Source organism: Bubalus kerabau, chromosome 8, assembly GCF_029407905.1.
Source record: "Bubalus kerabau isolate K-KA32 ecotype Philippines breed swamp buffalo chromosome 8, PCC_UOA_SB_1v2, whole genome shotgun sequence".
Taxonomy (NCBI): Eukaryota; Metazoa; Chordata; class Mammalia; order Artiodactyla; family Bovidae; genus Bubalus; species Bubalus kerabau.
Genome location: NC_073631.1, coordinates 70,581,661 through 70,608,726, shown reverse-complemented (window position 1 = coordinate 70,608,726; position 27,066 = coordinate 70,581,661). Strand labels below are relative to the sequence as shown.

Genomic DNA, 27,066 nt, shown 5'->3' with positions numbered 1-27,066 from the left:
TAAGCCAACTTTTTCACTCTCCACTTTCACTTTCATCAAGAGGCTTTTGAGTTCCTCTTCACTTTCTGCCATAAGGGTGGTGTCATCTGCATATCTGAGGTTATTGATATTTCTCCTGGCAATCTTGATTCCGGCTTGTGTTTCTTCCAGTCCAGCGTTTCTCATGATGTACTCGGCATATAAGTTAAATAAACAGGGTGACAATATACAGCCTTGACGAACTCCTTTTCCTATTTGGAACCAGTCTGTTGTTCCATGTCCAGTTCTAACTGTTGCTTCCTGACCTGCATACAGGTTTCTCAAGAGGCAGATCAGGTGGTCTGGTATTCCCATCTCTTTCAGAATTTCCCACAGTTTATTGTGATCCACACAGTCAAAGGCTATTAGCACCCTCTTAAAAGATAAAGGGATTCTTATTTTGAAGAATTTGAAGCTTAAAGTGACTGGCCAAGGTGGTAGAGCCAGGTTTTTAAACCTAGATTTCTCACTCCAAGTCTTCTGCTCTTCTTCTGAAGTTCTCTGAAACAATGATTTTTCTTTCTTTATTTTAGACATGCATACAATTCACTTCTCCAATAGATTCCTCTCTTAGCAGACATCAACTCAGACCCCTTTCTCATGGAATAGGGAATTTGGGATCTTGCCTCATTTGTTCGGTAGATTAGAATGTGTAGAGCCAAGCAGTTTACTTATCTAAGTGCTTATTTAAAGCCGTCTTACAACAAAATGAAGACTAACTCCTGCTCTCAGAAGAGCGATTGGTTCTGAAATTCACTAAAATGCAGAGCCTCTTAAAATGCTTATCAGCCCACTGAATTGTAAAGGACAGCCCCTGAGCTGAAGAGATTCAGGGAAGTGGTATCTGAAATAAAACAATTCTATCAATGTGCATTCATTAATTTCTTCAGTTACCAAGAGTAAATCAAAGACTCTCTCTTGCAGAACTATAATTAATATGTGACTTACATATTAATATAAAAAGACTGGCAGGGAAATTGATCAAGATCTGTCTCTGGGGTTTGATTGGCTTTTTTTAACCACCAAAGTTTAGCATGTCACCTAGCACCTGGGTCTTCTTTACATCACTTTATAAGTTATACCCATAAGTAGACAATGAGAGAGTGAAATCAAACATCGAATGCTTTTCCTTGGTTACTTTGGAACTGCTGAAGTTCCACTTTTCTGAGGTACCATCCATATTTTTGAGATTTCCTCACACCATTTTCCAATGGACTGGAATATTAATGTATAATACAATTCCTTTGTGTGTTTTTTTTATTAATTATATAATTTCTACTATGTTCAGAATTAATACTTTTTAATGACAAATGACAGAGTATGAATATTTTTCCTCCCAGATCATATGGCATCCTCCCCTTTCCCTGGTAATCTCTACTGCCAACCTGTAGGATTATTTGAAATTTTACTACCAAACCAAAATCTAAAGGAGCAGAATACTTAAATTGTGAAACCATCAGAGCTGAATTACATTATGAAGGTTTTGAAAGGAGCATATTTTATTCCAAGTAATTAAGCCAAATGTGATTTTAGTTAATTGTCTTAACAATGATTCTGAAATAGACATGGATTTTAAGATCCACATGCTATTAGAGTTATATGATCATTCTCAACAGACATCCTGAAGCTGAGATGTGAATCTGGGCATTAAAACTATACTTGCCTTAGGGACTTCTCTGGTGATCAAGTGGTTAAGACTTCACCCTTCTAATGCAGGGGACATGGGTTTGAGCCCTGGTCAAGGAACTAAGATCCCACATGCAGCTTGGCCAAACAAACAAACAATTTCTACTTTGACAGAATGAAGGTCAAAGTTGGTATAACTTCTCCATGGCACCCTCTCATCCCTACCTCTCTCCAACTTTGGGAAGGATTTTGGGATCCAAACTGACCACGTATAGTCATAAAATTCAGTGGATAAATATCAATTATTTTCTTGTGAATTCAGAGACAATTTCAGAAGTTGTTGATACCTACAGCAAGTCAGTAATGATCGATATTGCAGCCCTCCTTCCGTGAAAAGTTCTGGGGTGTCACATCACTGACCATTTGGACTATTCGGAAGCCTGTGTTACACCTCAGCCGATTGGCTGTGTTTGAGAAGGAGAAGGGATGAAGACATTACATTTGCAGAAATACCTTTGGGTGGCCACTGATGGTAATTGTTTTGTATTCAAAAGGAAATACAAAGATGGGTTTTATCTTATTTTCATATAGATAGTCTCATACTTGTGGTCAACTCAGCAACACTGCATTTTGATGTTACCACATTCTCTTCGGGAAGAAAACCCAGAGCTGTTTTTAATTAAAACTGCCCCCACCCCCCACCCAACTGAATTTCAAATAATTGTTTAATTTGGTTTGGCTTTCAGAGTCTGTAAAGCATGAGCAATCTGCTGAGCTGAAGATGGAGAAGAAATGTTTTTACTGTTTCACAAATGTTTCTAATTGGCCAGACTGAGTTGTTAATGGGAGATAAATTGCCTGGGGTGGGTGTGGGTGGGTGCGTCGTGCGTGCGAGCTCACGCAGGCCTACATGTATGCACTCATGTGGAGGTGATGACGTTTGCGTATACCTGGCCTTCACAAGACATGCTGCGATACAAAGCTGAGCTGAGCTGGAGGGGCACTGGGCCTGGCCATCATGGCAGCAGTTGTGCAGGGTATGGGATGAAGTAGATAGCTAGTTTCTCACCAGGACTCAGATCCCAGGCAGCAGGCCCACCCTTCCATCATGAACAGTGTACAAGGAGCTTATAAAATACACAGACTGAATGAAAATGACCCCTGTTGACTGAAACCAGCTGTGTCAGGCTTCTTGCTGTCTCTCCTGATTTGCTCTTTCAAATAAATGGATATGGTAGAGGACGAGAGAAAGTAAACAGAATCTTTTATTTTTTTTTCCTTTCTTGCCGTCGCACCTCCGTAATAGCCTTGGTTTTTATAGTTGAAAAATATATGTTTATTTGCTCATTAATTTCCTTCTCTCCCTTGCCTTTTCTTGGCATTGGGTAGAATGTTATTTAAAGTAAGACACAGTTCAGTTTCAAAAAGAAAGAATCATTCTGCAAAATACAGCTTGGACTCATTTGCTGGTCATTTATCATCCCTAAGCGAGTGGGATACAAATATCTTTATTTGGTATTTTTCAGTGATTTACAGGGCGATGACTCTTGTTGGCACCAGAGGAGCAGCAGGCTCTTTAGGACTTTGAGAAGTGCCCCCACACTGTTTAGAAATGACATGGAAAGTATTAAATGTAGCATATGCAGAGCAGCTCTATAGTCATTTCTCTTTAAACATGATGCCAGCTGCTGCTCTGGGAGTGGACTCAACCCACAGGCCTGGGATTCTCTAAGCCAGGCGTTCTCATCCTCCAGGATCTAATGCCCCATGATCTGAGTGGAATTGATGTAATAATAGAAATAAAGTGCACAATAAATATGTTGTTGGCTTCCCTGGTGACTCAGCTGGTAAAGAATCCACCTGCAATGCAGGAGACCGGGGTTCAATCCCTGGATTGGGAATATCTGCTGGTGAAGGGAAGTATTCTGGCCTGGAGAATTCCATGGAGTATATAGCCCATGGGGTCACAAAGAGTCGGACACGACTGAGTGACTCTCACTTTCATTTTGTTGTTCAGTCACTAAGTCGTGTCCAACTCTTTGTGACCTTCTGGACTGCAGCATGCCAGGCCTCCCTGTCCCTCACCATCTCCCAGAGTTTGCCCAAGTTCATGCCCATTGAGTCAATGATGCTATCCAATCATCTCATCCTCTGCTTCATGGATTACAGCCTTGTCATGGCAAAAGGGCTTGCATAACTCAATGAAGCTATGAGCCATACTATGCAGGGCCACCCAAGATGGACGGGCCATAGTGGAAAGTTCTGACAAAACGTGGTCCACTGCAGGAGGGAATGGCCAACCACTCCAGTAGTCTTGCCACAAGAATCCCATGAACAGTATAAAAAAGGCACAAAAAATATAATGTGCTTGAAATCCTCCCGAAACCATCCCTCGGTCTATGGAAAAATTGTCTTCCACAAAACCAGGCCCTGGTGCCCAAAGGGTTGGGGACCACTGCTCTAAGGGATCCTTAAAAAGTCTTCATTTCCACACTCGAGTGTGTGTGTTTCTTTCCAGCGCTTTGGGAAAGCTTTGGTTTTTATACATCTCTGATTTCCTTCAGGTAGTGGGCAAATAATAAAGTGCCTAACATTAGTGCCCAGTAAATATTTGTTGAATGAATAGTTAAATGGAATGTTATAAGCCTTATTAGTATTATGGCCTTGGCATGAAATCTGCAAGAATAGACTTGAGGCAATCAAGTAATTTCCCTTAACAGTACAAGCTAATTATTCGAGAGATGAAGATCTGGTGCATAGTATTTATTTGTCAGGCAACATTTGCACCTAATTAAAGGTGAAAACGTTGTTTGTAGCATTGAAGGGATAACATAAAGACCCACTGTTTAACAGCTTTTCAATTTTCCTTGCCACTCTTTCAGGGAAAATATACCAAGATGAAGTTAATGCACATTCCTTTTGTGTGTGTGTGTGTTTTCTTTTCTTCTTTTTTTTTTCTGTTATCATTTTCAGAGGGCAGACTGGGGATGGAGCAGGGAGGTCTTTTCTAGCCCACCTGCCTGTATGACTTCTGCAGTCATTCTCTTGACCTTCGATGACTGGTAAAATTATCCTTTCTTACGAATACCACCACCAAGGATCCAAAATGAAAATGCTACATTCTTATCATAAGCCTCACAAAGTTTCATTCATTCATTGATTCATTCCAGAAATATGAATTGAGTGCCCAGTGTGTATACCAGGTTCCGTGCTAAAATTATGAATTTAATACCAAGCAAAACCCAGTGTGGTTCCTGCTGTCATGATGCTTATCATCTGGGATGGTTGGTGGATATTAATTGAATGATCATACTAAAAACTACAACTACACACTGAGTTTTACAAAGAGGAATATGGTTGTGCTGGGACCTTGTAACAATAGGAATTGGTTTAGAGCAGAGAGCAGGGAGAGTTTTACTAAAGAGGGTCCTGCTGCTTAAAGCTCTAGAGTGTCTCAGGAAAAGGAAAGATCATCCCAGGCAAGAAGACAATCAAATGGAAGCATTGGTGGGAATGCCCGGCCACACTCCTCAGTGCCTATGCATAGGCTGTGTTAAGGGCTTGAACTTCATCCTCTGAACACTGAAAAGACCTAGAACAGTCATATACCTGAAGGTTAGGAAGTGGGGCCAGGGAGAAGATATACCTGGACCTTGTCAGATCTGTGTTTGGGGGTGGAATACAAGTACCCATTCTTAATAAATATAACAAGAGAGATGATGATGCTAAGCTCTGGATGGCCCTTTGCTTCAGTTTGGCTGCCTGGAGATTGTTCCCTCCCACCCTTACCTCCGCCAAGTTTCAGAACAAGCAAGATACACTGGTCTCCACTTGCATGCTACATTGTGCAGAAATAACCTTGTCGTTTTTTTTTTTCTGGGCACTGCTCTTCTTTTTGCGTTTCCTTTTGCGATGGGGAGGTGGCACGATACAGTTTTTTCCTGTTTTTGACAAAGTGTGCATGGCAAGCCTTCCAGCTCCTTCTGTCCTGGTGTAGAGAACAGGTCTGGAGGTAGCTCACCTCCGCTCCTCTCCAGTGGCAAGAGCTTGGGCACATGGATTAGTTTGTCTTTGTGCCTTATTGAATTGTTCTGAGGATTAAGTGAGTTAATATTCATAAAACACAGAATGAGGAGTGGCACGGAGTGAGTGCTCAATTGATGCCAGACATTATTATTAGCTATTATTCATAGGGCATGCTGTCAAAGATATATATCGTTGAAGTAGAAAAAAAGCAAGATACAAAATCATATGTCATTATAAAGACCTTACACAACATGTTCTGATAAACGCTGAGGATATGTCAGCAGATACTTGGTAGATACATCTGAGAAATGGGGCTAAGAAGAAAGAAGGTAGACAGGTGGCTTTTACTTTTTCACCACATAGTCTTGTAGCAGTTTGGTTTTTTACTATGCAGCTTTGTATTATATAATAATAAAATTATAAAAAATAGTATAAAAAAATCCATCAATACTATTTGATATGTCAATATATGATCTCAATATATTTTTTCATAATTTTCTTCACTTTTAAGTTTGGATATATCACTTACAGAGTTTTCTTGGATTTAAGAAACACGTATCCGAAGTCCAACGATTCATCCAGTTTTTGCTTCTTTTGCTTATGTTCTCTTCACATAAGAGTTTTCTGACACCATGTGCCATGGTGATCTCAGTTATGAAATGACTCTACTCGTTGCTCCATCTCTACAGATAGAGCTGTCTGGAATACTGTTCACCCACCAAATTTAAGCGATGCACTTGGTTCACTGGTTACTGCCTTCGCTGTACTTTTAAGCGTCACTTAAATTTTTTATAATGAGCGTTTTTATAAAAACAATGAACTCATTTCTAACACTTGGAGGTGAGGAGTATCTGTTCACTTTTCTGTTTAGTAATAAACACGATATGCAGCACCTAATCTTTCCCAGGGATTCAGGAAGCTTAACTTCTTCAGGATACTGACGCAGTTCAGTAGCTCCTGTGTAATAGATGTTGCTTGTGAAGGAGGAGGCAGTTGGGCTCAGTGGTTGCTGCATCAGATGCAGGAAATGTATTCAGTGATTATTGAATATTAACATATGGTTTGTCAACCTATACCTGCCCCCACCCCCGCCCACCGGCCTGTTTTTTTTTTTTAAACAAGTGGAGGCTCTTTATATTTAACTAAAGATTTTTATGGATTGAATTTATTCTTATCAATAGTTTACTCTGACCAGTTGAGAATCATTAATATTGTATAGGGCTGGCATATGGTAGCTTTGATCATCATTTAAATACCACTCTTCCACTTGCAGTGATTACATGCTCTCATCATCAATCAGATAAGAATGCAAATCAGGAGAGAACTTTGAGTTCCCTAGTAAATACTTTATGAAGCCAACATAAGCTTGCCAACTAGACTATCATCTCTGCAGAAGATACATTTCCAAGGAGTAACTGTATTATACAATACTTTCCACTGTGCCCCTCAGGGTATGACGATAATTGTCTATGTATAAGAAACTGCAAACAACTTGACTACCAACTGATTCTTTACCACGGCCTAATTTTGCACAAAAATGTTTTGACATTTTTAAATGATTGAAAAAAAAATCAAAAGTAGCATAGTATTTTGTGACATGTGGAAGTTATATGAAATTCAGATATCCTGTCCCTAAGTAAAATTGCGTTGAAACAAGGCATGGTCATTTGTTTACAGAATGTCCATATCTGTTTTTGTGCTGAAAGGGCTGAGCTGAGTAGTTGTGAGAGACCTTAAGGCATGCAATGATGGAAATGTTTACTATCTGACTTCTTTATTGAAAAGCTTGCTGACCCCTGCTTAGGGGTTAGATTCAGGGAGAATTTAATTGTGTATATGTCTGTTTGCTTGTTGATGGTTGATGATTTTGTACCTGCCCTGTGGTATGGTCATCAAAGAAGCTGTAGAAGTGCAATGGTCCATATTCCTCAACTTTAAAGTCAGAAGAACATTATTGTGTGAGAAAATTAGATTATCAGAGGGATTATGAGAAGTGTCATAGGAACAAATGGAAAGATCTACATTGCCTCCCAAAGTTATGGATTTCTAATCTAATTTGAAGACTTAAATAATATTAAAATTGTTCCTAGATTCTGAAATTTGAAGTTCTTTCCTCTTTGGGTCTGAGAAATCTTTTGAAAAGCAAAAATCTTTTATTCTTGTGACTCATTATCTTGTAACAGTGCCATTTCATACGGGCCTTTTGTTCAATGACATTGTCATATTGAATGATTCCATTGGGTTTATACTTGCACTTGGCTGCCAATAGGATATGGTGAACAATTGGATAGTAGGAAATACCTTTTAGTAAAGTGTCTAGGGTATCCTGCTCATTTGCAGTGTCAGTTGAATTAATTAGCATTCCTGGCTGACATTGACACGCCTACCTACTCTAATGCATATGAAAATCTGAAATTTATATAAAACCATACTGCTACCCAGTAAGAAAAAAATGTTAATAATAGTATCATTACATCCATGCTGAGTCACCTCAGTTGTGACTCTTTGCAACCCCATGGACTGTAGCCCACTAGGCTCCTCTGTCCATGGGGATTGTCCAGGCAAGAATACTGGAATGGGTTTCCATTTTCTCCTCCAGGGGAATCTTCCTGACCCAGAGATCAAACTTGCATCTCCTGTGCCTCCTGCTTTGGCAGGCATATTCTTTACCACTTGAGCCGCCCGGGAAGCTGCTAAATATAAAATTGAAACTATGAGTCATTTTGATTCAAAATCCCTGTTGTATACTCAGCTGAGCTCACCTGTCCCCTCTTCTTTTGTTCTGTTTCAGAGGCTGAAGGCTGCATTGACTCACCACCCTGCTGCCATGTCAAATGGGAATATGAACACCATGGGACACATGATGGAAATGATGGGCTCCCGGCAGGACCAGACGCCGCACCATCACATGCACTCACACCCGCATCAGCACCAGACACTGCCGGCCCACCACCCCTACCCACACCAGCACCAGCACCCAGCACACCACCCTCATCCTCAGCCCCATCACCAGCAGAACCACCCACATCATCACTCCCACTCCCACCTTCATGCACACCCAGCACATCACCAGACCTCGCCACACCCACCCCTGCACTCCGGCAACCAAGCACAGGTAGGCCTTTTTTCATAGTCTCTTTTCCCCTTCTCATTAACAGTGCCGGCTCTAACGAGGGCTCATTGGCAGCAACCTTACTTGACAAGCCCACGTATTCTGACACTCTGAGGGGCTCTGTTCATTTCCTAGGAGGTAATGGCTACCCATAGGACCCTCCCAGATCACAGTTTCCATAACTAATATGATAAATATCAAGTCTAGTTTCTAAGGGAAAAGGTAAACTTCAAGTTCTCCAAAATCTATTTTTGTAGTATATTACAAAGTCAACCCTAAAAATGTAACACCAATGGAGGATTAAGAATTTAAGCATGTAATGAAAGAAGTGAATAAAGAACGAGAAAGTAAGTTCATTCTAACCATGGTTCTAGCTGCAGTGCTTTATAACATCTTAGAGACCCACTTGTGTCAACTGTAAAATGGAAATTAAATACAATGGGCAATCTTCTAAATAAGAGTACATGTTAAAAATATAAAGTCACAATTTCAGGCAGACAAAGGTTCAGTGATGGATGTTAGGGTGTAAGGTGCTTTGTGAATGTTGAAGAGAGATGACTCATCCCACCCAATGAGAAATGCGTTGGAGGCAGCCGACAGAGAGCCAAGCTCTGTAGATGATCAGCTCAAGAGAAAGGCCAAACCCCAGAGGTGGAAAGTCACCAGGAGTGGCTAGAAAGAAAGCCAGCACTTAGACACAACTGGAAGAGGGTCGGGGGACCAGGCAGACGTTACGTCACCCAGCCCAAGAAAAGAGGCGGGTCCATGTACCCGAGTGAGTTTCAGTAAGTGGATGAAGGGCATGTCTAGGAGCATGGCTCACCCTGGGCACTTTGAACCTTCAAGTGAAATGACCTTTGTCAGTTCCTTCCACCCACCCAGGTTCCAACCAGTTGGGTCAGAATGATGTCGGAAGCTTGGGATCGCCAAGTAACGCTTATTCACTGTCTCTTTCATCATCTGACTCTGTGCCTCTCATCAGGCAGCTTCGAGAGCTTGTACATTCCTGCCTCCTCCAACACATACCAAACCTAGAAAGCTACCCACAAAATGGGTTATCCATAAGCAGCTTTCTAATCTGTTCAATAGTTAAGATTATTTGTTAGGTAAGCTTACTTTTGCAAAGATTCTTAGAAGTATTCTACATAGCATATAAGAATCAGGCTTTTGAATGAGAAAATTTTCATCCCTTTCCCGCCTTCCTTGTGTGACTGAGGTCAGTAGATGAACCTCCCTAAGTGTCAGTTTTTCCATCTGCAAAATGGGGCAATAATAGACTAAGCCCATAGGCTTAGGAGTATTAAATAAGAGAATGTTTAGCCCTTGGCACAGTTTTCAATAGTTAGCCAGGATTAATTTCAAACTGAAATAATGTGATAGAAGCTTAGCACATAGCTTAGCAATCGATAAAATGCTATCCAAAGCACCTTTTTAATCATGTGCCAGTGTAGGTCATGTATTTAGAAGGGGAAAAAGAAAACTACAAGATCAAAGATAGAAGATAGATTCACATGTGTACTTTCTTTTTTCTTTTTAAATGGATAGCGTTAAGAGTTGGTTGCATTTATGGGCAGGTTACTTCATAGACAAGTTTAACAGTTCATTAAATATAAAAGACATTCATTAGCTAATTACCAATTAGCCAACTGGCCTCCATTTCAAGTCAATAAGTGGCCAATTGTATATGCAATTAGTTAATTGCTTTTATAATTGGATATGTAAAGTTGCTTTTTTCAACAAAACCAGGTTAGTCTTGTTGAAATTTGAACAAAATTATTTAGAACATATTCAAAATGCTCCTCTTAAAATGTATTAACTTGGTTGATGAAATGAAATTTGGATTGTCAGAACACCAGGAGTAGAAGTTTATTAAGGTCATCCGACTCTGAGATTCTAAGATGACTTGGAATAAATTCTTTTTGAAATTACAATTAATTGTTTTTGATCAAATTTTTCAGAGAATCTGTGTCAACATAATGCCATTCTATTTATTTATTTATTACTGAAGTATAGTTGATTTACAATATTGTGTTAGTTTCAGGTGTACACGGTAATTCAGTTGTGCATATATATGTATATATCTATATTCTTTCTTATTCTTTTCCATTATAATTCATTACAAGAACTATGAACATAGTTTCCTGTGGTATACAGTAAATCTTTCTTGTTAATCTATTTTATATATGGTAGTATGTATCTGTTAATTCCATATTCCAAATTTATCCCTCCTACCCTACCCCCGACAGAATGCCGTTTTAAAAAGATAATGCTAAGTAACAATAATTGTCAGAGACACAAATTCTGGTCTTAGGGTTGCATTTGCAGTTTCTCCTGGCTTCTTGCAATTCACCTGCGTATCAGGATATAATTTCAGAGTCCTGGTATCACTCCTAGGTCACCAGGAATTTCATTTAACCAAGCCACACCTTGACCCTGAACCTGGACAAAGCCTGAAATCACCATGTACCTTACCCATTTGGGGTAAGGCAGACGAAAAGTTATCAAGGGATAAATGTTGGTTAAAGTTAGCATGGGAGAATACAACATTGAAAGAGAGGTCTCCATAGTGCAGGTTAAACCCAAGTTTTGCTTGCTTGAGAGTCTTGTCTAGGGCTGGCAATGAGAGATTGTTAATTCACACAAAGAAATAGTAAAGGCAAAAATAGCCAGGTTAGCGCGTTCTTTCCTAGTGCTTTGCTTTGCAGTGGTTAGCTCAGAGGTTACTGCATCTGAAATGACTAGCTAAACATTTGCCAATAACAAGGATTACATCTTCAGCAGCTGCTCTGGTGAGTAAGATCTTAGACAGTTTATTTTGTTATTCTTTTATGATCGTCAGGAGAAGAATTGCCAATAAACAGTTTTAGAAAATGTCTTTGCTTTAAAAAAAAATTACTGAGATGCAATCCAACCTCAGTCCTAAGCCTAATTCTTTAGTAATGTATGGTTTGATAGAGTTTAGGATTAAAATATATCGTTAGTCAGCTGATGGGCAACCAGGAGCCATTATTAGTTCAAGTATAGTCGTTCTCATTGGTTTCAATCATAGGGTTGGAATGTGGTAGAAAAGGCGGCTGGGTTTCATTTTTAAAACTTTTTGCCTGTTATTTCTGCAGGTTAAATGCCTCTTGTAAAACAAATTTATAGGTATTACACCATAAGCCTGAGTGACTGAGCAATGAGAGGGAAGGAAAAAAAAAAAAAACGTTTATTGAGAATGAAGAAAGGGGAAGGAGTGAAGTGCATTAGGGAAGCATTAGGTGTTCAGACACATAAAGAGTCAGTCATAGAAATTTCACTAGGTGCTGAGTGTCTGCTGTATGAAGGGAAATAAAGCTACACGTGTGGGGGTCCCTGAAACCCTACATGTTGCTGAGCCTCTTGCAGACCTTACCGGGAATTTAGAAGCATAGTAAAACATTTTAATAAAGTGCTTTGCCACTCCTGGGATTTCCTTATAATATAATAGATGGTGCTATACAACCATCCCTCCGTGTCAGTAGACACCATGTATTAACAGGGCTCAGGGCAGCTTCGGGATGGGCTTTCAGAGGTCACGCTTCCCAGTCACCTAGAAATTCACCCACTCGCCGTCTCCTATAATCCCATCAGCCTTAGTCAGGCTCGGAGGAGGAGGAGACCCAAATGGAGTTTGGTCCCACAAGACCTTTGGTTAAGAACTGTGATGTTGTGACAAAAGGATTTCAGGTGCTTTCCAGGCTTCACAGGGTTCTTTTGATAAGAGTCACAGTGGTGATGCCATCCCTGAGGTGTATTCTAGGAACAGGGTTTTGACACCATTAGAATGAAAGGCATTCACAACCTGCCCTGAAGGAGATTTCTGGAATGACAGCAGACCCATCAATATGGTGACAGTCACCCCTACCTCTCTGTTTTCATCTGTCACCATACGTGGGCACTTTCAAATTTTACAAAGCACCTCAAATAAAACATTTTTAACATCTAAGAAGGAAGAAAAGTGTTTCTTTCATCATGATTCAGCCAAATGCCAGTCGAGGGAGGAGGGGAATCGACTTGACTCTCTTTTCGCACGTCATCCCTGTATCTTGCCAAAATATCATAGGAGATAGCTGGGTGATGCTTTTCCTCTTCATGAGTGTGACTTCACTCTTAGCAAAACAAGTTTGATGTGCTAACTAAAGCAAGGGGCTGCCTGTACTTCACATTTCAACACCTTACCCAACCATCCCTTCTCTCTCCCCGTCACCTCCTCCCTCTCTTCCCCAGCAGGTTTCACCAGCAACACAACAGATGCAGCCCACCCAGACAATACAGCCGCCCCAGCCCACAGGGGGGCGCCGGCGAAGGGTGGTGGATGAGGATCCTGACGAGAGGCGGCGGAAATTTCTGGAACGGAACCGGGCGGCCGCCACCCGCTGCAGACAGAAGAGGAAGGTCTGGGTGATGTCACTGGAAAAGAAAGCAGAAGAGCTCACCCAGACAAACATGCAGCTTCAGGTGCAGGCCACTGTCTCTTTCCTGGGACTCAAAGGCCCTGTGTACCATTGGCATTTCCTGGCCCGGCAGGCACTTGTTGACCTAAGCCACAGAGCGACTGCAGGCTTACTTCTCAGGCTTGATTAATTCTTAGACGCTCTGCAAAACAAAACCACCATTCAGTTTTCGTGCATTTGCTCTGAGGCGGGAGACCCTGCCCACCTAAGTTATAGGGCTGAGAGCAGAAGCTTTGGTCAGACAGAGGTTGAAACTCTTGTTCAGCACCTCCTTGCAGTGTTAAATCTCTCTGGCTCTTAGTTTCCTCATCTGTAAAATGGGAATAATAATCTCATAAAGTTGTTGGGAGGAATAAATGAACTAATAGCCTGCAAAACTGTTTGCACAATGCCTGGCACACAGTAAGTCTTCAGCTAGAAGGCAGCCCTTTCTGTTCCCTGGGTGAGGGGGTTGCTTTAGCTTACACTAGATTGTCTGTATTTTTGTTTAATGGAAGAAAAATTTGTGTAGATTATTTCGCTTCATAAGAAAAGGCACACATTTCTACCTCATTTTCAGACTTGACAAGATTTGAATCTTGCGTTATTTTTGCTTTCTCATGGGTGACTCACTGAGGGACATTTCATAACAAGGCCAATTCTAGGAGCATTTGAGAAACTCTGGTACCTGGGGCGTCTCCAGCAGGCTTCATGTCATACAAAAGATGCAGTTCAGGGCATTTGTTCCCACACAGAAAGGAGGACACTGTTCACCAGCAGAAGAAAAAAACAAGTATTAGATATGTGACAAGCAGCCCAAGGATAAGAGTAAAATTGTAGATTAGAGCCCAGTGCTTCCAGGAGTAGAGATAACAGCTAAAGATGGAGATAAGAGGAGAAAGAATGCCCAAAATAGAGAGAGTCTGCTCCTTGGGAGTTCATAGGTCATCTTCACCCACTCCCACATCCTCTGTGGATCCTTAGAAAGGAGCAATTAGGGTGCCAAACCTCGAAAGCCTTTGCATGTTTAATTCCATTAAATGGAGATGACCTTAGGACATTCAGTGTACAAATTCAAAGTGTACAAGAAAGTTTGGGTTATTCATGGACTGACTCTTTTAATTTATGGATGTTCACTCTTACCCCCCCTCAAATTTATCATTCTTTTAATGATGGACATGAGAAAGAAACTGGGAAACATATACAGTAGATACGGGGGAAATCCCACTAGCTTGTACGAACCTTGGATAAAGGTGGAGACTCTATTATTACCCTCTTACCCGACCACCTACCCCCTTTTTCTAGTGTTAGGTCTAGCCTGAAGAGTTCCTGAGTGTCTGTACTCAATATTTGTTTGTTGAATAAATGAATGAGCTCCCCATCACTGGAGTGTCCAAGAACTAGCTGCCTGACTACTTGGCAAAGATGTGATTTAAGGGAATTAAGCCACAGAGTTTGGCTGAACACAGACATCTCTCTGAAGCCACTCTGACTTGAAAGTCTGTAATTCTAGAATCTGGCAGGCATAGTCATATGTGAGAAGCTTTTAGGTGGAATGTGGGTAGGCACTTTTAACATTAATAATCATCTTTTAATTTTTATGTGTATTGAAAAATGTAATCAGAACATCAAAACTTCAATTTCACAGATTATTTTTGGTCAGGGCCAGGCTAAATCATTTTTAAAAATGAGTTAATTTGTACAAACATGTTAAGTAAATAAAAGTTCTGGTGAATGTGACCTAGCAAATATCACAGCAGTGGTTTTCTAATGACTGAAATGTGAGCATCCCTGGAATTTGCTACTAGTTCTGAGGTCTGCACGAGGACCATGAACGGGTGCAGGGTTTCTCAATCTTGGCACTATTACCGAGAATAATAATTATCAATTATTCTTTGTTATCTCCTGTGCATTGAACATATTTACCAATACCCTTGACCTCTACCCACTAGATATCAGTAGCACCCTCCACCCCACCCCTAAATTTTGACAACCAAAAAGCCTCTAGACATTGTCAAGTATCCTCTGTGGGGGCTTAAAATTACCCCTGATTGAGACCCACTGAGCTAGATGGAGGAGCCCTGAATAGCCAGCTGACAGTAATCAGATGCTGAGAAATTTTATATCAATTTTAAGTAAAATGAGTCCTTGCAGAATGACTCCAGGGTATCGACTCTCACCCTAGAGCCTGAAGACATGGGGCAGGGGGCGTCATAGCAGACAGCCAGGGAGACAAAGATGTTGGTTACTTTGAGGTCAGGTGGGTTCACGCCTTGACATAGGCATATATGTTTTATCATTTACTTAACCTATAAGGTATTAACATATAAGGTAAACATTTCCTTTATGAGAACAGAATCTATTAATTATCACATTCTAAGAGCTGGGAGAGACTGGGGGCAGGAGGAGAAGGGGACGACAGAGGATGAGATGGCTGAATGGCATCACTGACTCGATGGACATGAGTCTGAGTGAACTCCGGGAGTTGGTAATGGACAGGGAGGCCTGGCGTGCTGCGATTCATGGGGTTGCAAAGAGTCGGACACGACTGAGCGACTGATCTGAAGGCTGAAGAGCCAAAATGGCTAAGGATAAAAGATACTAGAAATCTAATCTCTGAAAACCAGCAAAAAAAGTCTCATTCAGCAGGCACCAGTATTTTTGGTTGTTAAAGCAGTGCCTGAGGAAGGACAGTCTCTGAAAAGTCTGAGTTGTTGGTGTTTTCCAACCACTGCTTTGCTTCAGAGGGACAGAGACCACAGGGGTTCCATGTCTTTGGGGATGCTGAGAGCTCTATATCAGGCCATGTGATGCTGGAGAGGAGATGCAGATTCTGCTACCTTTGAATGACCCCTCTCTCTCTCTCACTGGACCTTGTCAAAAGAAAAAGGTGTCTCTCTTGAGGCTAATCCAGTGAGTCAAATTTTAAGTAAACAGAAATAGAAGGTGCTAAACAAACAAACTCTCGCCAAAAGGAATATCCAAGGTCTGGATGGCCACCTGCCACCTTTGAGTTGTTTTCCAGCATAGAACCTTCTGGTTAGGCTGCAGAGCTTCAGATTGGAAAAATCAGAGCTGAGCAAACAAAATCAGCTCCCAAACTTCATTTCCTCGTCTCACAACAAATCTCTGCCCAAGAGGTCAATGCAAGTATAGGAATTGAGGGGAATATTAAAAACCACCAATTTTACATTTTATTTAGGAAGAAACTGAGGCTCAGAGGACATGAGGAGTCTTCCCAAAAGCCACACAACAAGCAAGTAGTAGGATGAAGACCCAAGCAAGGCTTCTCTTGACCTAACCCACTGCTCTGTGATCTTTCATTCTAGAAAGTTCCTAATCTATGAAAGAATCCACATTCTTTTCACTGAGAGAGTGGCTAAGATCAGTTCTAACTTCACCAACGGCTAATGTGGTACTCAGTGGATTGCTTGTGTTCAGTAGATGATATGGAAATCATCTGGTCACCCATGGAAATAATTGCTTTTCTTTTTCAGTGCAAAGACACATGGCCTAAGTCGCTGCTGAAATTTTCGACACACAAGCCCAGGTTTGGGACTTGGCATGAGAAAAGGCCAGATGGGAACTGTTGCTGTACAAATCCAAAGTCCTTTGTTTTAGAATGAACAAAACCTGGCCTCAGTTAATCTATACAGAAAAAAAAACCAACAGGCAGGGGGGCTATGTTGTAGGGATCATTTTGATAATTATGTTTTTGGCATGGACTACTGCTTGCATCAGAAAGCATTTTGAGTTTATCATATTAACAAAATGACATCCCCCAAAGCCAAAAACTGAAAATGTAGTAATTAGGGACTTCTTGGAGTCCTTGTTTCAAGTACGTTACTATAGTGTTGAATGTCTCTATAGGGGTGCTACTTCATCCCAAGGCAACTTTATGGATTTAAGAACAGATTAATCTAACCACATCTATACTCTCACAGTTCCTATTTAAATAGCTAACCTTTTAAGTAGCAAACCCAAACTGGTTTAGAAAAAAGGCAAAAAAAATTAAAGGCTGATTTCAGCAGGAGAATCAATAGTTAAAAAAGAAAATGTTAGTCTCTCAGTCATGTCTGACTCTTTGCGACCCCATGGACTATAGCCCGCCAGGCTCCTCTGTCCATGGAATTCTCCAGACAAGAATACTAAAGTGGGTAGTCATTCCCTTCTCCAGGGGATCTTCCCAACCCAGGGATCAAACCCAAGTCTCCCGCATTGCAGGCAGATTCTTTACCTTTGAGCCACCTGGGAAGCCCCTCAATACTTATTACTACTACTTTGCTCTTGCAAAGTGCTTATGTATGAAGACCTATAGTTATAACCTACACAGGGGAGTAAAAAATTGGTGATTTGCCTCAGTTCATAAAGCAAGGTAATTCAGAATAAGAAAATGCCTGCAGAAGTCCTGTGTGTGTGTTTTTTTCTTAATTTCCCTAGCAGAACTGCAGGCCACTTTTGATTTCTTTCATGCATTTTGAAACATTTGCTGTCTGATTGTTCTCTTCCAAAATGTATTCAAGGTGACTTCTAGTAATGTTACCTTGAAAAGAATTTTTGTTTAAAATGTAATCTAGTGTTTGTGTATTTCCTACATCATTTGGTCTATCGGCATAGATTGATAATCTATCAGTACCTATCAATATGGATTGATGATGCTTGTGCACAGTGAACTCTGCTTCCTCTAGGGCAGTGATTCTCAACCTTTCTTAACTCAGAGGCTCCCTTATGGAATCTGAGGAAGCCTCTAATAGACTCTCACAATGTACATGTGAGATATGGACTTGAAATTTTCCACAAAAGTGAAACCATAATATTCCTTTGGAATCTGTCCTGATAAGATGTGGAAGTAAAGAGGATGCTAGAACTGGCTCCCTTAGGAAACATAAGACTTGATATCTGAGCCTATTTGAGAATACCAAAAGCAGTTAATTAGTGAATTAAAAATCAGGATGGAGACCTTCATTAGATTATTAGGTAATTAGCATTCTCAATAGAAAGCGACACAGAAACATAGGATAAAAAACTGGGACTTCCCTAGAGATCAGTGGTTAAGACTGCATGCTTCCACTGCAGGGGACACAGGTTCAATCCCAGGTCTGGGAAATAAGAATAAAAAACTATCTTATAGAAAGTAATTAGAAAACTAGTCCAACCACCTTGTTTTACACCAGGTTGGTATAGCCATTGGGGAAGCCAAACCTTGTTATTCTCAACCCTCATTTAAGAGTTCCTTTTTCTACTGGAAGTTTCCCCGTGAATTTCTGTTGTTTTTATGGCCATTAGACTTTTATTTAGTCCTTATCAGCATCATATTTATGTGTGCATGATATAAATGAGACAGAGGCTGATAGTTCTGTCTATGGAGAATATTAATTAACATTCATTTTCCAATTATAACATAGCTAAATGATTATATATTACTTTAAGAAATATGTCCATATTCACATATATCTTTAAATGATGGTCAATCATCACGGTGATTTTAAATAATGATTAGTCATCTCCAGGCTTTTTTACAGACTCTCTATATTTTTACAGACTCTTCTATATTTTTACAGACTCTCACTACCCCCAGGGCTTCAGGTTCTATACTTATAATATATTGGTTTATTAATAAAGTGCTTTGCTATCCATAGACAAAAATGCCACTAAAATCATCACATTTCACTTTGAGGCCAAATATAAACACATTCACGGAGAAGGCAATGGCAACCCACTCCAGTACTCTTGCCTGGAAAATCCCAGGGACAGGGGAGCCTGGTGGGCTGCCACCTATGGGGTTGCACAGAGTCGGACACGACTGAAGCAATTTAGCAGCAGCAGCATATACACATTCATACATCTTAGTTTTCTTTTTCTCATTTTTTTGTTCAGTTTTTGTCTGTTTTTAACCAGGGGTTGCCTTATACTTGATGGTCTAAAAGTACCTTTCTTTTACACAGGCTATTTTAAGCAGAAGGAGACCTGGGAAAAGCAAGGAAGACTGTCTTAATTTACATGAGCATAAAATCAGAGGGAAAAAAATCATGTTTAAGGCTGAAATAAATTGTCCTATAAATAAAGTTGTCCTGTTGACCCCCAAAGTGACAAGGGTCACTTTAAGCTTTGACAGGGCCCATTATCAATCATACTTATTTGGAGGTGGAAGTGCAGCTCACCTTCCTGAACGTTCTCAAATTTAAGAGCAATTTTCCTGTGAAATTAAGTGATGTATTCATCATTAATGCTAATTTATCAGATAGGCATTCTTTTAAAATTTTTATTATAGTTACTTTATAATGTTGTGTTAGTGTCAGGTGTACGGCAGTGACTCTATTATACATATACATGTATCCATTCTTTTTTAGATTCTCTTCCCATGTAGGTTTTTACAGAATACTGAGTAGAGTTCCCTGTGCTATAAAGTAGGTCCTTATTAGTTATTTTGTATATAGTAGTGTATTTAGGTTTATCCCAGTCTCCTAGTTGATTCTTCCCTCCACCCTTTCATCTGATAGACATTTGTATTTTGTTTAGTTCAGAGGAGAAAGAGAAAAGCCCTTGTAGATGAGATTTTTATTATTTTTTTATTTATGCTACTCAACATTTGATTGCTTATAATGTATTTTGCAAATGAATTTGGAAATAGGAAGTATTCTTTGAAACAAGTTTCCAAAATTTTTTAATTAACTTCTAGAATTCCAAACTTAACTCTCCCAGGTGATAAATACATGCCTGAAAAGCCAAGTTCATATTGAAAGTGTAGATACAACTTAATGACAGCAATGTTAAAACACCTTTTTCTGTGTGCATGCTTTTTTAAAGTCTCTTTCATGTGGCATGTAATGCCTGGCAGCCACAAGGAACACTGGTCAAAGAGAAGGTATTATTTATCACAACTGTAAAACGGCTTATGTGAGCTAGTGCTACATTTACAGCTTACTTTTATCAAGTGGAAGCACCTTGGAAGGGTCTGTTCTACATTTATACAGTTGTCCCTGGGTATTGGCTAGCCTCAGATACCATAATCCATTTATGCTCAAGTCCCATAGTCAGCCCTCTGTATCTGTGGTTCTGCATCCTCAGACTCAGTCAACTGCTAATCATGTCGCACTGTATCTATGGAAAAATCCACATAGCAGTAGACAACTGTGCTTGTAGACAATGGTGCCACATACATTATTCCACAAACTATGACCCTTGAACCTGTCTTTTAAAATTACTACATAAAGTGAAGATGTGAGACACTTACCTAAGTCAATATTTAAGATGCACACACAATCCGCAATACCCTGATATTGAGGGGGAAAGGAGTTTATATAGACTGAAACTAGCCAAACTAATTCATGAACCAATCAAATTAATCCCATCACAGTCCTAAATTCTGTTGTCCTTTGCCTGCCTGGACTAACCTGATTCTACTAGTAGAGGACCAGCATTTGCACCATATCCTTCCATGCCTTCTCCTAAGTGGCATCAGGCATAGGGACGTGCTCTATTGAATTGTAGCCTATTAAGAACTTCTTTGAGGGAATTAGCTTATTCTGAGGGCATTTAAGTTTGAAGTGAACCATCCCGCCACACAATTCTTCCCAGTGTCTCACCTTCACCTTCTACTCATGATCAGTGTTAGCCTGTAAGGTAGCCTGAAGATAATTGCCATGAGAGCTAAATGTACTGAATGCATAGTATGTGCTAGACATTGCTCTGCGTGTTTGCTTCTATTACCTCATTTAATCCCCACAACAACTCAAAGAACTTTCTACTATTTTCATCCCCATCCAAGGTTGTTGGAACTTAGCTGGGTTATGTTACCTGCCTAGAGTCACGCAGTCAGTGTAGAATGGAGAGTTCCCACCCAAGTAACTTTTCATAGAATTCAGCTCTTGATCGAAAACCTAGTCTCTTCAGAAAGCCCCTGGTAAGACTGAGGGACAAATTGAAGGCAAGCTACACATTTTCAGGTGAATCCTGTTTTATAATAATGGTATTAATGTCATTCAGATGTAACAGAAGTGTACCAGTTCAGTGTTGAAAGTGCATGGGGCCTTTGGTTTGTCTTCTCTGGTCTTCTTAACATGATGCTGATCTGTCTCTTTCCAGAACGAAGTGTCCATGTTGAAGAACGAGGTGGCACAGCTGAAGCAGCTGTTGTTAACGCATAAAGACTGCCCCATAACAGCCATGCAGAAAGAATCACAAGGATATCTCAGTAAGTCATTGACTTTTTTGCTTTTTTTTAAGTGTCCAGGTTTTTGCCACTAATTTCGCATTAGATTTATTGAAAGAACAAAAGGAAAGTCTAGACTGCACACCTAGGTGGATAAAGTGCAAGAATTCTTGAGCAGCTGCCAGACTACTGCACCAGGGGGAATCCTTCTTTTCCGACCCTTGTTCATCACCACGCCCACCACCTCTTGATCATTTATGGCTAGACATTCCCTGGCATTTCATGTTGTAAAAATCCCACCAAATTCCAATTTTGCAGTCAGTAGGAGCCCAATTACCAGTGGGCTAGCAGTTTTTTATGGGCTGGGAAACAGGCTTCAGATGAATCATATCCAGTGCCCCAGGATACGCTGCCTGTTATTCACTGGGCTGAAAAGCAAGTGAGCTTGTCTCAGTTTACCAATAGGTAAAGTGGATCCCTTTTTCTAGACCAATATTGGTACCTGGAACATCAATAGGTTCAATGCTAATTCAGTAGGGAACAGTGGGAGGAGCGGGGATTTACAGCTGAAGGTCGTTTTCTTTTCAAATAATTTTTTAGATTGAGCAGCACAGATTCTCCCACCACATGTGAGTATTTTTCCACATTTGATATACGTATGGATCTTTGAAAAGACAAGATAGGGACTTCACAGGCCGTGACTCAAACACATCCAGTCATGTTGCTGACCTAGAAGGCATGGCTTTGTTGGTAGCTGTAAACTGGGAAGGCATAGCTTTGTGACCGACAGTTGAAAGTTTTGAAATAAACCTCCCAGAGAAAATGCATGACACACATTCTATTTCTAGCAAACCCCTAGCAACATTTTTGAGTAGTCTCCGAGCCCACCCCAGGAAAGAGCTATATTGGTGTGTTTGTGTGCTTTTTCCTAGGTCCAGAGAGTAGCCCTCCTGCAAGTCCCACCCCCGCATGCTCGCAGCAGCAGGTCATCCAGCATAACACCATCACCACTTCCTCGGCAGTCAGCGAGGTGGTAGGAAGCTCCACCCTCAGCCAGCTCACCACTCACAGAACAGACCTGAACCCCATCCTCTAAAATCTGTGGGTCGCACCTTGCCTTCAAGAAGAGCTGTTGCATATCCTGCGTCCTTTCTTTTAAGGGCATTTTTAGAATTAACTCAGACCTGGAAGACTCCTCAGCCCTTCAAAGACTGGCTTTCATTTTTATAGTTATTATGGAAACGTTGTCTTTTATACTTAGTTATATAAGAAAAAAGGGAGTTATGCAATTAATAATCTATCAGCTTGGGAAATGCTTTGGTGCTTTTCTCCAATTTTCTGGTACCAGTTACTTGTTTATAAACTGAACTCTTTCTGTACATAGTCATGGTTTCATTCTTATCAGTCAAACCCTTTGCCTGAAATGTTGAATCTTGTTAAACCGCAGCTTTTAGCCAAAATGAGGCATGCATAGATGTCCGGTAAACAGATTGCAAGGCGACTGGGGGGTGGAGTCTGATGACATCATAACTCATGTTGAGTTTGTGCTATGATGTCACCAGAATGCCAGGTAAACATAGAGCCTTTTCCACAACTGTTTCTCTTACTATTAAAAAAATATTAATAGAAGCTCCATTGATGTCCAAATAAAATCAGCAAGGATCTCGCCACTCCTCCTCCTCCTCTTGGTCCACTTCCTTGACAACCCAATTTTCCTTTCCATTTCCACTTTTACCTGGGCTCCCTGTTGACTTTTTATTGTTACTTTCTTCTATTTTATTTTTTCCCTTTAGCATTGCATGTAAAGAAGAAAATAATGTTTAAAGGAAAAAAAAAAAAAAACTAATGCGGACCTAGCCTTGACTTCCCTTGCATGTGACCCACAGCTGGAGTTCATTCAACTCTTGCTTTTTACACAAGAGTAACCAGGAGACGTTTAATGTGCCTGATTTAATGTTTTTAATAATCAGAACAAATAAAAGGTGGCTTAGCCATAGGTGAAGCACTGTTGAATGCCAGCTGTGGAGACACTAGGGAAGGGAGCTTTATAAGCCTCAATTGTGAAAGTCCAAATTACAATGCAAGGCTATAACATCACACCCTCGAATTACAACTGGTTTTATATGGCCTGTCTATAATGTTGAAAATCCATGTACTATATAATAATGCAGAAGGGCTCTATTCACTACACGGATTACATTGTTCAGTCATCAGCTGCTAATAGCCTAAGATTTATTATTGTTTTTTTCTTAAGCCTATGGAACCGTCTTTGCTGTTCTGGTGGGTGAAAGTAGACAAACTACTGGAGGAACAGAGAGAAAGAAAACTTCATGTTTCCGTAGAGCTGCTCTCAGCCCTTCCACCACAGTTAAAGCACTCTGGCTGTTGAAAGGATCCCATGGATATGGCTACTCCACTCTTCTGCATAATTCTGGTTTACATTTTCAGCAACTCTTCTGGACTTTCCCATTATAAAAAGCAGACAGTTGTGCCTCCTTGAAACAAGCCATTTTACTTGGTGAAGGTTTTCATATCACAACTCACAAGTAACGGGGGCTAATGTTTTTCTCTAGTGCTCTAGGCAGGGCTGGTGTTTCATCTCTATGTGAATGCTTGACCTCCAAACATGAGTGTGTGTGTGTGTGTGTGAGAGAGAGAGAGAGAGAAAGGGAGACAGAGACAGAGACAGACAGACAGAGAGAGGGGAAGATTATGGGATTTAAAAGAACAGTATTTTACAAAATGTGTAGCTTTTTTAAGAGTTCAGAATAGGGAAGGATGTGATTTTTTTCTCTCACTATAGTATAATAATCTATTTTGGAGAAAAAAAGAAAATATAAGGGTCATGAAGCATGGTTTTTATAACTAGTTTTAGTTTTATCTAATAACTTGCTTTTTAAATCAATATTTATCAACAATCTTTTCATGTATGCAGTGCTTTCAAAAAGAAAGTTTTGAGTTTCCAGGAAAACTCATAACTTGGTTATATGATCTAAAAAAATCAAAACAAAAACAAAAGCGAAAAAAAAAAAAGAGAAAAGAGAAAAAAAGAAAAAAATGCAAACGAGAAAAGGATTTTCTATTATATTTTAGACAAACATATCATTTTTAAGTATTTTAAATACTGAATTCATGATTGTTTTATTTTGTTTTGAATCCCAGCAGGAATAGCTAAATGGTTTAACCAAACTGGCTTCATAAGAAGTTTAAGATTTAGCTCAAAAAGCAGTTAATAGCCTTATCTCTATTTTGAAATCAAAAATAGTTTTTTTCTAAACTCCTTCCTAGGACCATTTAGGTGTCCCCCTAAAAAGGAGAAAGAGCTCATTGAAATATTTGTTTGGGTTTTTTAATTTTTATTTTATTTTTGTTTTGCTTTAAGTGAAAAATATTTTCTTTCTTTCCTGCATGCATAGCACTTAATGAAATGGATTTTTTAAAAATCCACTGGTGATATCAGAATGTCCAAGGAGTGGGCTGTCACTAAAATTGTGGTTTACTTTACTTCTGTTCCACCTTTTAATTGAAATATTTAGTTGTGAAACCGAAAGCCTCTGCAGTTAAGAACTTGCCTGAGTTTTCTTAATTCAGCAACTTGACAGTTTGACTGATGTGCATTATGTATAGCTCAATTATGTCTGTTTTTTATGCTAAGTAGGCAAACCAACCACACACACGTTAGCAAACGGGCCTCAACGTATAATTAGAATACACTGTCTTCTTGTTATACTCAGGGCCTTTAGGTATGTTCATTAGTGGTGTGGAAATAGATTAAATGGAAGATGCCAGCGAATCGTCAGCGCTTCTTGAAATCCTGAGCAGAAAAGCTCACTGGTCAAATCTAGCACTCAGCTTATCAATATGAAATATTTCACTTGAAAGCCTGGCTTTCACCAGACCATCATAGAATCATTGGTCTGCCTGAACATCTATCCTTCTTGCCCCACACTTTTTGCCAGTCTGAGGAGACATTCTGCCCTGTTCTCCCCTCCCACCCAGCTACTAGGCCACGCACTCATATTGTCATAGATGGGTTGCAGTGACCTTCAGCGCACGCATGCTAAGAGGGGAGGGCTGGCAGCCATGTGCTGCCTCTCCTCGTTCCCAGGTGGGTTGCTATCAGCAGAATCTGCCTTTGAAGACACTACCAACTTGGCCTGGAAACTTCCACAGCACCTCCCCTGCCTCCTGTGATGGGAACTAGCTTCCAAGATAGGGATGCCTGATAGTGTTCCTGCCAGGTTGGTTGTCACCTACTCTGAGCTATTCCCATCTCAATCGTTTCTCCTAAAGACATTTTTCAACATATATGGGGACAGTAGAGTGGAAATCCTCCCTGTGGATGAATGCACTCATTTTAAGGCCTGGTGTGGGGTTGAATGTTTTCCCTTTTCCCTTCCCCTCAGCCCTCTCCTGTCTCCGCATCAGTGTTCACCCGTCGGAGTCTTTACGCGGCTGTGGGGATGAGCAATTTGTATGCTGTCAATGCCTGCGTCCTTATCACAAGGGTTACTTACTCGGAGCAGTTGCTGTTTGGAGCCTGTCGGGTTCATGAAATCAAACGCAGCACGTGTTCTGAACGGAGGGGCATCCACGGTGAATGTTCAGGTAGTTGTTCTCTGTTAGTTCAGTAAATCATTGTGTGTCAGTTGAGTTTGTCATTAAAATCAACCAGCTGTGAGAAAAGACCAGCCATTGGCTGGGGGGTTTTAAGCATCTATAACTGCTACAAACCTAGCCATCCAGTTAGGATAGAATGTGCTTCTTTCTGGTTAATAAAAACCATCTAAGAAAATATATATGTATGTATGTGTGTATACAGTGGAATTCAAGGACCAAAGCAAAATTTGAACAGGAATCTATTAATTTAGAATTTTATAAGATATTTATTAATAAATGTTATTTTTAAACATTCCATTTGAACAATATTCTTCTGTAGGATCTATTTGTTTTTAAAGGATTAGTTCATAATTAACTACTCTAGATGTGTATATCTTCCTTTTTCAGGGTTTCAAATGGCTATTCTCCATCATCTGGTGGAAATGTCTGTTTAGATCTCTGTGCATAGAAATTTCAAGGATTTTTATTGCTCTGTGAGTTGTTTTTTAATCTATGTTCAGAACAGTTTTAAATCATCTATTTCTTTTTTTTTTTTTTTTCACTTGTAAAGTAAGCTCTTTCCTTTAGGAAGCAGAGTTCAGCTAAAGGGAATCTGTAACTATAACTGGAACAGCTGTCTTGTTAAAGTGTAAAAACAGCTTCATCTCTGCTTCTCCCCACTGCACTCCAACTTCCTAGAATGCCTTGCACTATTTAGCTTTGTTGGTGCTTTTCTTGTCCCTTCGCAAACCGTGTGCAGTAGCTTTAAGCCATTCAAGTTCCATTATGCAGTGTATCTGAGAAGGGAAAGGAAACGACATGTTTAAATTGGAATAAAAATGTGCCTATGCGAACAGTAGCGACTTAGAATCTCTCTTCTGCTTTTAAAATAATTTATATTTTAAAATTGCACTTTAGCATTTGTAATCGTTGTCAGTTTCCCTCGTTCTCTTTCGAACCTCCTCCCTGTCCTCAAACTTGCCTTCACTCTTTCCTTCCCAGCCCCCTACCTCCCCCAAGCTTCCTCTAAGGCTCTGAACTGCATCATTTAAAATACTTTATGGAATATGTGCCCCAGG

General features: G+C 40.2%; 1 protein-coding gene and 1 long non-coding RNA gene across 12 annotated transcripts in view; one reads left to right on the top strand and one right to left on the bottom strand.

Annotated features, from left to right (window-relative positions):
* Positions 1-26,846, top strand: part of CREB5 (cAMP responsive element binding protein 5) — a 441,056-nt gene extending 414,210 nt beyond the window's left edge. For 9 of the 11 annotated variants that reach the window (XM_055590513.1, XM_055590516.1, XM_055590510.1 and 6 more), the window contains 4 exons: positions 8,462-8,785; positions 13,031-13,261; positions 21,322-21,430; positions 22,321-26,846. In XM_055590513.1, coding sequence (XP_055446488.1) covers positions 8,462-8,785; positions 13,031-13,261; positions 21,322-21,430; positions 22,321-22,484 — 828 coding nt within the window. In that variant the 3' untranslated portion in view covers positions 22,485-26,846. The remainder of the gene's footprint in view (positions 1-8,461; positions 8,786-13,030; positions 13,262-21,321; positions 21,431-22,320) is intronic. The other 2 variants (XM_055590507.1, XM_055590509.1) reach the window with 2 other exon arrangements.
* LOC129659283 (uncharacterized) lies at positions 12,453-20,511 on the bottom strand. Its single transcript, XR_008717932.1, has 4 exons — positions 20,471-20,511; positions 13,925-14,002; positions 13,240-13,399; positions 12,453-12,559 (listed from the first exon to the last, which is right to left on the bottom strand). It is a non-coding gene; the product is annotated as an uncharacterized LOC129659283 (long non-coding RNA).
* Positions 26,847-27,066: the final 220 nt, after the last annotated feature.